Source organism: Columba livia, chromosome 3, assembly GCF_036013475.1.
Source record: "Columba livia isolate bColLiv1 breed racing homer chromosome 3, bColLiv1.pat.W.v2, whole genome shotgun sequence".
Taxonomy (NCBI): Eukaryota; Metazoa; Chordata; class Aves; order Columbiformes; family Columbidae; genus Columba; species Columba livia.
Window position 1 is genome coordinate 43239669 of NC_088604.1, and position 14098 is coordinate 43253766.

At 36.9% G+C, this 14098-nt stretch overlaps 1 protein-coding gene across 4 annotated transcripts in view; it reads right to left on the minus strand.

Annotated features, from left to right (window-relative positions):
- Positions 1 to 648: 648 nt before the first annotated feature.
- PNISR (PNN interacting serine and arginine rich protein) overlaps positions 649 to 14098 on the minus strand; it is a 28701-nt gene continuing 15251 nt past the window's right edge. For 3 of the 4 annotated variants that reach the window (XM_021298502.2, XM_005510555.4, XM_005510554.4), the window contains exons 4-12: positions 11449 to 11672; positions 9578 to 9764; positions 9082 to 9272; positions 8338 to 8475; positions 7195 to 7294; positions 6439 to 6492; positions 4972 to 5142; positions 1234 to 2335; positions 649 to 993 (exon numbers count right to left, since the gene is read on the minus strand). In XM_021298502.2, coding sequence (XP_021154177.2) covers positions 963 to 993; positions 1234 to 2335; positions 4972 to 5142; positions 6439 to 6492; positions 7195 to 7294; positions 8338 to 8475; positions 9082 to 9272; positions 9578 to 9764; positions 11449 to 11672 — 2198 coding nt within the window. In that variant the 3' untranslated portion in view covers positions 649 to 962. The remainder of the gene's footprint in view (positions 994 to 1233; positions 2336 to 4971; positions 5143 to 6438; positions 6493 to 7194; positions 7295 to 8337; positions 8476 to 9081; positions 9273 to 9577; positions 9765 to 11448; positions 11673 to 14098) is intronic. The other variant, XM_021298504.2, reaches the window with a different exon arrangement.

The window sequence follows — 14098 nt, forward strand, 5'->3', positions numbered from 1 at the left end:
AAGCCAAAAGCTGAGTTACATTGCTGTCTAACCAATGTATTCGCTTCACAGGAATCACAATTCTCATAACACTAACAAAAATAACCAGCTTTAATGTTTACTACACATTTAAGGTATGTGCCAAGATGTAAAGTTAACCTATTATCAGTTTTCTGATGTGTACTGAGTGCCATTTATAAACATATTCCATAAAACCATCTAAAATACTGAGTCTTGTTTCTGTAATATCTGTGAACGTCCAGAAAATTCTGTCTGAAAACTGGGTGAGGAATAGAGTTCCAGAACTTAACACTGTCACACAAGATCAGTTGGTCTCACATATTCCTAACGGGGCTCAGTCTGTTTAAGTAGAGTTTGTATTACAGTGACCGGTATTTCACACACACAGCAAATATTACTTGCTAGTCCAAATAAAAAGGATATTAAAAATCTATTACATATATCTAAAGAAAAAAATATGATGTCTTTTCTTTGTTCTTCCACACCCCACAAAAGATTAATCTCATCAGGTCCACAGATTACATACTTTGACAAGTGTTTTACGTTAAAATCTTTTCAAGTACTTTAAAAATTTGTTATACCAAAAAAAGCTGCCTTTTTTTCTTTGAAGTCCTTTCTACAATTCAACAGAAAATTCAGGTGCAAGAATTTTAAACAAAAATGAACTAAAGAGCTTTATTGACATCACAGTACATTCAATAGTAATTTTAAGAACATTACAGCTGAAAGAGAATGGCATGTTTTATATTCTTAATAAGCACTACCGTTCTTGAAAAAAACGTAATACAAAGAAATCCTATTAGGTATTTAATTCTGAGCAGCATTTGGAAAAAATACACCTATTTACAGATAAAAAATGACTCTGGTTTCACCTACGTAGCCACAATGTGCCTCTATAATGAGACAAGCCTTTTATAACTCATGGAATTTTTAAACATCATAGCACTGGTGCCATAAATTCCTCAGCGTTTACGACGAAGAGGAGTTGTTGATCTGAAAAATAAAGGAAAAGGGGCAAGAAGTTAATTGGAAAAAACAGAAGACCCCCAAACCCACACACACTTTAGGCTTAGTAATTAATAGTTTTAAAAGATCTTTCCAAAGTTACTTTTGCCCAAGACAAAAAAATTAATAAATACCATACTTTATTTTAAAAAGTTCATATGCTGTACACATGAAGACGAATAGCAAAAAATAAAAAAAGTCAGACAAAGTACTTAAAAAGTATACTACCTTGATCGTGACTTAGACTTGTGTTTGCGGCTTGCCTTCTTACCAGACCTTTGAGATTTCTCCACGGAGCATGACCGAGTATGCTTCGATTTCTTAGCCTTCTTTTCTTTACTGCTTCCTGGTGACTCAGAACTACTCCTCGCACTAGATTCGGAGCCTGACCGCTTTTTGCTATCTTTGGTAGTAATTCTTTTGCTTTCTTGTCTGGAATCCTGTCTTATTATTTTCACACATATTGAATCACCGTGAGAAAAAGTTCTTTCGCTCTCTCTTTTTCTCTTTAATCTACTGTCCTCATGATTGCCAGCCTTACTCTCTTTTTCCTCTTTTTTGGGCTTATCTTTTCTTTTTTCCTGATCTCTCTCCCTTTCTCTGTTCTTTTTCCTGTCTTTATCTACACCTCCACCCTGCTCCTTTTTCCTCTCTTGATCTTTACCCTCACTTTTATGTTTGTGCCTATTTCCAGTCGGGCTTCTACGCTGGTCTTCAGTTTTACGTCTATCCCTGCTCCTGCTGCGGCTCGCACGGTTAGCTCGCCTGTCTCTTGAACGGCTACTACTTCTGCGTCTATCCCAGCTTCTCTCTTGGGAAGGACTCGGATTTCTCCGCCTCTCCCCTCTTTCGGTGCTGCGATTTCGACTAGGTCTTCTCCTTTCCCTTATTTTCTCCCTGCTCCTACTCCTCTCCCTCCTGTTTCTGTGGATGTAACTCCTGCTTCTGCTGTGCCTGACTTTGTGTGACGGTGTTCTACTGCGGCTGTGCCTCTTCTTCCTTTTAGGAGAGGAAGAACGTGAAGAGCTGCGGCTGCTCCCTGAGCTAGTGCTGTAGGATGAGCTGGATACGGTGCTGCTACTGCTGCTGCTCCTGCTATTGCTGCTACTGCTACCACTGCTGGAGCTGCCTGACCCGCTCCTTCCTGCCCTCTCTTTACCCTCTTTTTTGAGTTCTAAATCAGGTGCCATTGCATTTGGAGATCTTTTCTTTTCGTGAACCATATCGGCTTCAATTTCTTTTGCCTCTTGTGAAGCCGAGTTACTGTTTTGTTCTTTGTTGATAAATTCATTCATCTCTTTTGAAAGTTTTTCATTTTGAAGCTTTTCTTCTGGGAAAAAAAAAAAAAGTATACAAAAGAAAATGCAATTAATTTAGAGTAATATGTCAATAATTTCCATACCGTTACTTTTCGCAAAATCACATTTCCAAGCACCTTTCATAATACTTACAATGAACACAGTCTGCCATCATACCAACTACCTACCAAACAACTTATTTGCTTTTTTTATAATTCTAAAAAAGTTGTCCCTCCTGGTCTAGAAAAAGCGTAAAACCCAAACGCTTTTAGAAGTCCTTGATGTTATTTCATGTTTCAGTGGTTTAAGACCAAGTTCTCCAACGAATATCCTGGAGCACCAGAACTTCGGAATTCATCTACACACACATACTTTTCCTTCTGCAACTTTCTGACACACCTGATTCTCCCCTTCTCTCTCCTACAGCACTCCTCTAGCTGTACCTATGCTTCTTGTCCAGCCCTCTCCATCTGGGTCTGAATGATCACCGGCTGCTGTGAAGTTGTATTTCCCACACAAAGCAAGGGTGGCCTCTTGACCTCAGAACAATGTTGGCTGTACCTGTATTTGGTTTTGTAGGCCTCATTACCCAAAAAGCCTTAGAGAAGTACCTTCTGCTGTAGTGACGCATGTTTGTTTTTTGAAAGAAAATACAGCTTTAACTTAGGTTAACTTAGATTACTCCTAAATGCTAACTAGGACAAGTAATTTATCTTTGTCCTTGATTTGAATAGGTTTTATAGGCAGTGAATTCAAAGCAAGGAAAGAACAACGTGAAAAGGAGACTTGTAGATAATTCTTTGCTTAAGCCTCAGCTCAAAGTTAAGACTACAGCATTTAATACAGATAGATGATAAAGCTCTACAAAACAAAAAGTTCATGTCAGTGAAGATTATATATAAGCTTGGTAGTCAGCAAGTATAATACTATAAACATGGTATGAAGATAACAAAAAAAAAATCAGAAATATATTTATTGAAAGTAACTTAATTAGTATCAGGCCAAGATTTTCATATAGCCAAATAAACAAATTCAGACCTTCAGAGCATTTTCCAGAGGTTTCCAACTTTTAGAAATATTTACTTATTTCTGTTTAACCTAGGATCCTCTGCATCACCAGCCAAGTTTATCTCCCCTTCTCATTCTAAATTGAACCCAAAGAAGTAACAGACATACATTTTTAGCAAAAGAAAATGGACTTTTGATGCGGACCATCGGTTCCTGAATTATGTTAGGGCATAAAACTGCATCCAGAAACCCAGAATGATCCAAATGGCAACCGGTGGTCAAATCTAACCCAGAAAATAATTCCATCTGGTTCCTGAGTCATTAGGTAACACAGACAGAAGCCAGCATACATTGGAAGATGCTGTATTGTATATTAGAAATCATCTGCCTTTCCTAAATGCTGCTACAAATGAGACCCTGCATTTAGTATTCTTCATATGTATAGAATCTTCAGATTCTTCGGATGTATAGAATCAACCTCTTTACTCTAGATTTGTATTTCTGTGAATAGCCCCATGGAGATGCCCCCAAACTGGCATCTGGTCTCTTGCACTAGGAAGACAGAGGCCATAGGCCACCACTCAGTCACTCTTCATATGGCTATTGTTTTGTGCATAAATCTTAACACATCAGAGGAAGATAGGAATATTAAGGAAATAAAAAGTTTCGTCAGTTCAGCCTTTTTTAAAGAGATTCATAAGTCTTACTTCTAGGCCTTTAAAATAAAAAGGAGGAAATAATCCATCTTAAAATAAGAAATAAGTATCCTGTCATAATAGCATGCACTTTCTCCTCCAGCTTATGAACTTAGAACATGACTTCTTCCCATTGTGTTCCTCTGTTCATTCAGACTGCCCTTCAGCAGTGCAAGGTGGCTGTGACACCCTTCTGATCTACGTTCCTGGTACAAAAGGAGAAGCCTTTCCTTGTACAGAAAAGCAGAAATAAACAACAGATTTTTTTTTTTTTTTTTTTTTGTTAGTCACATTCTCAGAGGCTACATGTGAACTGATTGGGTTCAATAATCTTTCTCTGGTATTAGGTATAAAAACACAGTTATGAAGCTACAGCATATGGACACAAACCTCAACTACAACTGAGAAGAGCGAGTGCAAAGAAACTGCAGCCTCCCACTGTACATTCTGAAAGGCGCACTGCTGGAGATTATGTACTAGAAAAACAAGTTTTTCAGATGGCGTGAAATGAGCTTCACATACTTTAAGCATACAACTTTAAGGAATCAAGTTTATACAGACCGCAGTCTGGTGAACAAAGGTGAAATATATCCCCCAATCGCATCCGAGATACTAGTATTTTTTAAAAAACATATTATACACACACACACACGCATTGTTATAGAGATACTGTTATTTATATTGCACAAAATCTATAGCATATAGATGTATATGCACCATGTCTGTTCTTTAAACAGTGAAGTAGAATAGCTTCTGGAAAAGACTACATGAATTTTTTATTAGAAAGAAAAGAAGCAAATCCCACTTTGATCAAGTAGCGCAGACATCTTTTTGTTAAAACTTTTAAATTAAGAACATTCTTTCTAAACTTTGCTTAAAATGCATTTTCTCTCCTACCAATTTACATACACTCAGCAGTAAACTCCACATATAGCAGCACAGTAAGAAGAAATGATATGATTTACCTTCTAGCTGTTTCTCTAGTAGTAGTTGCTGTTCTCTCTCTTTTCTCCAAAACGCTTCCTGTTTTTGCCTGATTCTGTGTCGTAATTCCTCATCATCAGTATCAGACGATTCAGAGCCTCTGTCACTCCTCTCATCTTCACTGTCTCCTGATCCATAACCACCCAGTCCACCTGCGTGCATAAAGTCCAGTCTATCACGAGGAAAGATTAAGCTTTGTTCTTAATATTTCTGTGGGGCAAAGAGGAGGGTAACATTGCCCTTCCTTCACTTCCTCTTCTCTGAAGAAGTCACTTTATTCTGGTAAGTGCCAAAGTTGTTTGACTGGCGTGATCAAGGCCCCCATATCTGCATTGATGCTCACTGTCTGGTTCTATTCCTTCTGGAACAGCTTGTCTATTTTCAGCAAGCAACCGCTGTGATCACAGTACTTTTTCCATTGTATGGAGGGGCAAAAAAAGCTCCCTGCAGAGATCGTAACAATGCCTGCCTCTGTATCGACAACTGCACAGAAAATGCCTGGGATCTGTCCCAGAAGACACCTCTGAAATGACTTCAGCCGCCTCCGTAGTCCAATGCTACAGAAATTCTGAATGCCATATCAACTTGCCTATATTGATTTAGAAAACATTGCACTTTGACAGGTACAGAGATGGAACAGAAATGGACCTTCTTCTCTAGAGATATATTAATAACTACTGGACTGATAAAAAAGATAAAGTCAATTTAAACATCTGACATGGAAACATCTTACTTCCTTTCAGTCTGAGGTTCTTATCATCTTTATTGAGTTCGTTTTAAAACATGTAAATACTTGTGATGACAACATTCAACTAATTGAACAGAATTCCGAGCAACAAGCACATAACTGACGACTGACACTGTAGTATGTTTTAGATGATAAAAAGCATGTTGGGAAAGATCTTTTGCTGTTGTGTCTCAAGCTGGAATTTCAGTCTCTTTTTCCTGTGTTGTTTCTGGTAATATATGATACAGGAGCCTCTGTGCCTATGTAGCTTTTCAGTAAAATAATAATTCCCAAGATTATAATATTTTTATTTATAGACTTTCGCATTACTCTTCTACCAACTTTCCCTTCTTGTTTGGATGGATCTAAATAGCAGAAAAATATAAACCAGTATTCCTCTCTCTGAAGACTGCAGTGTGCTTCTGAAACAATCACATTTTGAAAAGTAAATTTATCTGAAGTTTTTATGTATTTTCAAAATCAGGGCAAGACTCTCATACACTAACTCACACTGACTAGTCCTTTACTCCAAAAACCATCCCACTTACATCAGTAGGATTACCTGTGGAACAAACAAAGGTGCTGATAATGATAAAGTTATTGGAAAGTGACCCATGCTCCCAGTCAATTAAAATCGAGTTTCAAAATGCAATTTCTAGAAACGCAAGGCAAGAGTGAAACTCCCCCTTTAAGCCCTCTCAAAAATAAGGAACATACTTACCGAGTCCAGTGAGGGAAGCCAGTGCACTGGACTGTGCCAGCTGTTTTGCAGGAGCTTTGTATCACATCAACAACAGGAACAACATGTTAACACAAATAGCCACGATTTCATAGTCATGAGTCTACGGTATTGTTAAATCTACTACTATTGCTGTTCTTTGGAGGGAGAGAAGAAACATTAAAAACGTATCATCCATTTAAAACCAATTCTAGATTTTCTGACCATGAAGACTTAGAACTGCAAATTAATAGTGAACAGAAAAACAGAAACATATACGCATAAATCATTTTCCAAGTTACAGCATCTGCACATAATTTTCAAGTTTCAGTAGTTACATATTTAGATTAACTCAGTTATGTTAAAAAAATTTGTTATGTAAATACATGTTAATAGTGAAAGCAAATGAATTACTAATTGAGGACACAAAGTTTGTCTCTTTTCAGTTCTGAACATCTAAGAACTTGAGATAAAGATGACAGCATTTAGAAACAGCTACAACTCAAGAGCCATTGACAAACAGGTACCGTTTTAACTAAATAAATGAATTGTATGAAAGAAATGGAATAACTGAAGTAACTCACAATACACTGCACAGGACAACAGTACATGATTACTGTATTTGAACTCTACCAACTTGGATGCATTATACTGGAATTGTTCTTGGGGGATAACTATGGAGGTTAAATGTTCTAGAGACATGCAAATATAGAATATTCACAGAAGAAACTAAAAAAAATTTTAAAAGAATTGGCATACCTTTAGTTGCTTTACGGTGAACATCTTTGGCCACATAATAAATTTCTTCATTTGTGACATCTAACAGAATCTCTGTCAGAAGCATTTTTGTCAGCATCATCTGAAGAAAATTGTACATACAATAAAGGCCAAAACCTCTTGAATAAATGCTGCATTCAACTTATCTCCACAGAACTTCACTTCTTTCAATGACTAAGAAATTACTCTCCTGCACATTTCATTTAATGATTTCTTTCAACAGACGTGACTTAAAAAACCTAAGTCTGAAATTGTTTAAATTTGAACTGATTTCAAAACTTTCAGAACAGTTTGTATTTTGACTGTGAACTGTATTCACATGTATTACACAGCTATCTACAGCACTGATGCATAATGTCAAAGATGATACAACAGATTAATATGTAAATCAGAAACGTACTTAGACTAATCCCATTAATTCTTTCAAAAAATAAAGGGCACATTTCTGGCTGGTATGCTGGCTCACTGATCCCAACCCTTCACAATTCATCAGAGGTTACCTATATAGGATTTTATTATTACGTATTTACTACAAAAATTGATGTGTTGGTAGCTAGCTCTCCAAGCTGCTCAGTCTGGTCACGTGCTTTACAAAAATATATTCAAACTTTTTAGAATTCAGAGCCTTCATTAACAAGGTTTCAGTTGTACAATTAGCACACAACTATGATTTTGAAGTACGAAGTTTCTGCAGATACAGTGAAACTGTTGCTGGTCTAGGACTTAGATTTTTAACACTTCCTTGCAAGAATGTATTTCTTAAATTTCCTTTCATAGGAACTGAGGTTGAAGCATAGATTCAGACAGGTGCACTTAGTCATCAGAAGTTTTCAGGAATTTGACAAGTTAAGCAAAACCACAGAATTAATAGCGATCCACATGAAGATTATAGTCCTTACACTTTTTCATTACTGTCCTAAATATGAGTTCCATAACCTATATCTGTGCCTATATGAGAAAGACAGCATTATAAAGAGACACGCAAATATAACCGATCTTCCCTGTATGGTGTGTTCTATTCCTCTATTGGCAATATCAGGCAGAGAAGAAGTGTTCTACTTTGCTATGCTCAAAAAATACAAGCAAATAGACAGAAATACTTAGTGTAAATGACATTACTAATACCATTTGATATTCCTTTTCTTCTTCTGTCATTTCTGGTTCACTTTGCTCCTCTTGAGGAGCTGGGGACGGACTCCTGCTGATTTTCCCAACACTTACAGCTTCTGTGTTTTCAGCATCTTCATCTTCCTCATCACTGTCCTACAAGAACAATACCATGCATTTCAGGAAAATCTTAGAAGTGAAGCTCAGTAGTTTCTATTTATGACAGTCAACTTGATGTACTTCATACTGAAATCTGTGTTATATTTGTCATAGAACTATTTCTTTTCTCCCCTCCTAATAAACATGCAGATACTTCTCTAGCCATGTGAGCTAAGTACCTAGTTGCAGTTCACTGCCACACAGGTACCAAGAACTGCAAACAAATCAGATAACTGCTAAGTGCAGGCAAGACAAGGCTTCCTAAATGGGCTCACTTCAGCAAATAATCGTATCCAGACTTTTTCAGCTACTGATTTGGACTTGAAACCCCCAAAGCCTACGTATGCTCCCAAAATACAGAAAAGAAAAAAGCTCAATTTAATTATTTGTTCTTTTCTACTACAGAAAAAATAATTTATTTTTGCATCTCAGACATTAACAGCTTCAAAACACCAATTAAGTATCAACAAACCAGCAGCTTAACTTGAAGCAACACAAACAAAGAGATCACCAGGAATACACAGTCTCTGTTTGGAAGAGACCAAAAGGTCAGTATCTTTCAGGAAATACAAACCCGAATAAGAAGCAAACCCTTCTACTTACAAATTTACTTTTCTGAGGTAGCCGTGGGCCGTCCCCTTCTTCAGCCTCCTCATTTTCCTTTTTTTCTTTTTTAGACATCTGTGAACGTTGCTGCTCCATCCTCTCTTTTTCCAATTTTTTCTGTTTTTCTCGTTCCATCTTTTCCAGGCCCTCACGAATCCAGGCGGGCAGAGTTCTACGCTTCACAGCATCTATATAAGCAAGGTTTGTGGTTTTGTAAGATGAAAAAAAACCCAAACAAACAAACAAACAAAAAAAAACACCACCAAACAAACACCTTCCCCTGCCAAAAGAAAAAAAAAAACAAACCCCAAACAAAAAAGCAAACCCTCCATCCCAATTCAAACAAGCCACACAGCTGATTGTGGGGAAAAACAACATCTATAATAGCTTTTTGATTCCTTTTTTACTTTATGAAAAAAAAGCCTTCAAATTTTGCTATTCTTTCTAAAACACAGCTTTTACATTTTTTCATTAAGGAGTGGTTAACATGTACCAATCTGTGGAGGCTCCTGCTTCACAGGCATCGCAATAGGTGAACGCTGTCGGTCTCTGAATGAGGGTCTCTCCCTTCGGTTTTGAGGAGGTGCAGAAGGTGCTGGTGGACCTGGTGGTCCTGGTGGTCCTGGCTGCCAATAAGGTGGGTGAAATCCACCTTGAGGTGGACCAAAAGCAGCCCCATGCTGAAAGAGTAATGCAGTTTATTTTTCTTCACATGACAACACTAAATATGGCATGTGCGTAAGTTGGTCTACAGAAATCCATGCAAGCAGGAATCCACAGTTTCTAGGCTACTGAGATCTCTCAATCTCTTTTTCTGTGGCCCCCAAGAAACAAGATTTCCTTAAATACTTATATAAGTAGGGATACTAATGAAGCTGAAAGGGCTTGATTCAACCAAACTCTTAATATTGTGCTAAATATTCAGCCCTATGATCACCATCTATCTTCAGCAGTTCCTTGCCAGCTTATCATCAGAGCATGCAGTTAAATGAAGAGTATACAGAACTAAGGTTTAAAAGCCTAGCTATGCTAGCAGTCTTTCCTTGTAACTACAACACAAGGACAAAAATAAGAAGTTCAAGCTTTTATTACACAAGAATTTTGCACTGTGCACTTTCCAGTAATCATTCACAGATGTTATTGGTATAGCTGGTGAAAATATTAAATGCATAAATATGTAAGTTTAGGACAGACCCTGGGTTCTGAGCAAGATGTATACAAACCAAAAGTCACACATCTTGAGGCATACAGGAGGGGGGGCTTGTTTTAATATTTGCTGCCCAGAAATGCCTAATGAAACTATTTAAGAGGAGAGTGTTTAGGAATAAATTTATAGCATTATTTCTTAAAAGTTATATTCTTTTGACTATTTAAATCAGCAGTGGTAGAAGCACTCTTCCACTACAATTTTTGGTTAAGCATCCCTCTGTTATTTGCTGCTAAACAAGTCTTCTGTAGTATTTACAGAAATTAATTTTAGAGAGTTGGTCCCACAACAGTAAACAAAGGAAATTATAATAAACTAGTGTATTTGAAAATAATTATTTCACTTTCTAACAATATGGCTGAACAAGAGAATTTAATAATAGAGAAAAGCAGGCCAGAAGACAGAAAGACATTGCTGCCCATCTTCCCTTGGGTTTGTTTACAAACAGAAGGCAGGTGTTTTAACAGGTACAGTTTGTCATTTAGATCAAGAATTTGGAAAGTACTGAAAACAGGGGAAAGATCCAAAACTTCTTTGTACTTCAAGATTTGTGCAATGCCCCCTGCTATTATTACTGCTAAAACCACCTACAGATTTATTATGGTATGCTGTTTATATGCCAGAATTAAGAAAAAATTGGCTGTGGAGTTTTTAGAAATACCATTGTTTATTCAAATAATCACAGTAGATAGATATGGAAAAGATCAATGGATCATCCAGTCTATCTCCCTGCAAATACAGGACTGTTCCCTATAGTACATTATCTAGTGTATTTAAGTATCTATTTCTGAACTTTATTTTTTTCCCCTCTTCTTCTTCTTTTTTTTAAAAAAAAAAAAAAAACAAAAAAAAAAACAAATCATCTACATAATGTTAATTCATATACTGGAACACAGTGATTCATTTTAATATTGCAGACAAGAGCCACTTCTCATTGCTAGTGTAGAAAAAAACCCAACTTTAGCCTCAAAACGGAACTGAAAACTCTAAAGTCTCTTCTGTAAAGTATTTGGTAAAACTGTATCTTAGCAGATAACAGATTCTGTAGATGTTTGTAGAACCGAAGAATGAAAGTCGCCGCTAGATGATATTAGAGGAACACATCCACGGAAGGGACTCTGCGCGTCTACAATACTAAAGCAACAAATATGTTTCACCTGATAGTCAAACTGGTTCACTGGCCCCATTGCAAAGTTATCGGGAGGTGCCCCAAAGTTGTGATTGTTCTGGTTAAATATATGCCTGTTGTCAGGAGTAAATTCCCCACTGTCCTGACTGTTGCTGTCTTCAGATGGAGGAACAATTTCCATTTGACTTGGGGTCGAAGCCATCCACTGCTGATCTGGAGGTGGGTGAGGGGGCTGGTGAGGCATTCCCCATTCTGTTTAGGATTCAGAATACAATTCAATACCAAGTTAGTGTGATTTATATGAGTCGTCAATCACTCAATGTTCTTGTATTTATCACGAGGCTTCTCAAAGCAACACAGACGATGAAGTTAAAGAATCATCAATCTACAGACTGTATTACGCTGTCTCAATAATTCTTCAACTAAACAAAGGAAATACGAATAGCTGTAGCTGAACTAAAACACAGGGGGGCAGAACTGGACAGACAAGCTGTAAATTTCTTTTTATAAATTTCCAGGGATATTGAGTCCTCTATAGCACTTACAAAATGTGTACACTTTTAAAGAACTGCTCCTACTTCTCTGTTTCCATGTTATTTCAACTTCCAAAGAAATGAGCTATTTTATTCCTTTGCATAATAGTCTTACAAGACCTATTATGAAAAGCAAATGATTTTGTGAGCAGCAGAACCACCGAAATCTGCCTTCCAAAGTCTTGTGTCTTCAGAGTGGGTAACTCCCTGGATTCTCCAATATCTAGTAGAGGTCCAAGCATAAGCTATAATCATAAGCCCTCAAACACAAGCTACAACTGGATAACAGAGTGAAAGGGTTTAAGGAATGGATTCATAATATGTGGCCATAAGCTTTGTCTTCTTAAGAAATCAGTGGAAAAACTATGTCCACTATGAAGACACTTTCAGACTACAACAGCATCCCCTTGTAGCTTTCACCAGTAACAGAAGTAATATTAATACCTCACCTCTCAGGTTAACTCCTACCTTCCATCCAGTCCTTTACTAATTCTTTCAATTTTTCTAATTTTTACTGTCCTTCCAAACTGCATCATAATTGGATCCACTACTGTAGCAAATAAAAGGGTTAACATAGCTTTTCTACTTGGTTGTTTTTTTTTTTTTTTTTTCTTGTGTATCTTCAAAGATTGTATCACTTGTTTCACTCTCACTGTCAGTGTGGTAGGTCATGTTTAGCTGATTAATCAAATCTTTTCCCAGAGTCAATGCTCCTAAAATATTCTAAGGGACAGAACCCTTTAAGTGTAGCTTACAAGAGTTATTATTCATAAACATCTGTTTAGTATTTGACAGTATTTAAACGCCCAGTTTCCTTCAAGTCAACTGACTTGAAAGTCACATACAGATTCTGTTTTCATCTGTGAAACATGAATGCCTTCAAAATAAGGCATTCATGAGGCTAGTTACACAGTTCATTTTCAGATTGTCATTTTGCTTTTTTATTAGTAGCGTGTAAGGCGCTTTTGGATCCAAAAAGAAACTTGGAAGGAGCTCGAGAAAGATGAAGCTTTGTAGAAAGAGAGTAAACACATGGAGAGAACTTGGGCTAAACACGCATGCTACAATTCAGTTTGTATGCTGTGACTGCTTTTACACATTAAGAATCACATTGCCTTAATTAAGGGAAGCTGGGTCATATCCACATCAGCATGGTCTTTATCAGTGTTAAAAAAACTGGGAAAACAGCATATTCTTATGACAACAAAATGCATTGGCACACTGTTTCCCAGGTGATACATTATTCTCACTCCTAGATCTAAGATGTTTTCCTGTTCTGTATTTTCTGGGTGAGCCTGGGCTTCTAACATTTATAATTATCAGTGAAACGTCTTCCTCACTTCTACCATTCTGTGACTATTTGCAAAAACTACCACTTAATATATTATTCTCTTTCACCTCACAGACAAAAAAAGCATAGAAGGAAGAACTCGCCTCCACAGGATCATATGAAAAACAAGTTATCCCATAATGACATGATATTTTTGTGAAAACCTCTACTTACTATACAGAAATACAGCTAGAATACCCTCTATGTTCTGACATATAGTAAAGTTAAAATTCTTACATGTGGCTACAATAAATCCTAGCCCAGGGCAGGCAGGTTAAACTTAAGTGAAACCTGATGTCTACCTCCCTTCTGTTATGCACGTGTAACAACCACCAATGACATTTTAACCCTACTTTCATTAAAAACTGCACTTAGACAAATTTGAATAGTCACAGTGAAAACTGGAGGTGTTATTCTTTCAGTTATTACCAGAATTAAGCACGAAATGCAGTTTTCACCGAGACAACAGAAGGCATGCACACAGGCTGACTAACTACCTTGCTCACACATTTCGAATTGCATTATAGAGTGGTGATACAACAAACCTTTCAGAAGACTTTCAGAACACAACTTCAGAACAACTTCAGAAAAATTCTTAGCAGAAAATACCTGATCTCTACCCCATGCTTATTGTCAATGTTCTTTTATGAAGTTTTAAAAAGAAAATTAATTTTTTGGCCAGAACTGAATTTTTGAGGAAGTTATAAGGAACTGAAAATATTCTATACTAACAGAAGCATTCAATCAAAAATTACACAGATTACAATCTCATACGTAAGTCAAAAAGGGCAAATACTAAATATATGAAACATGTC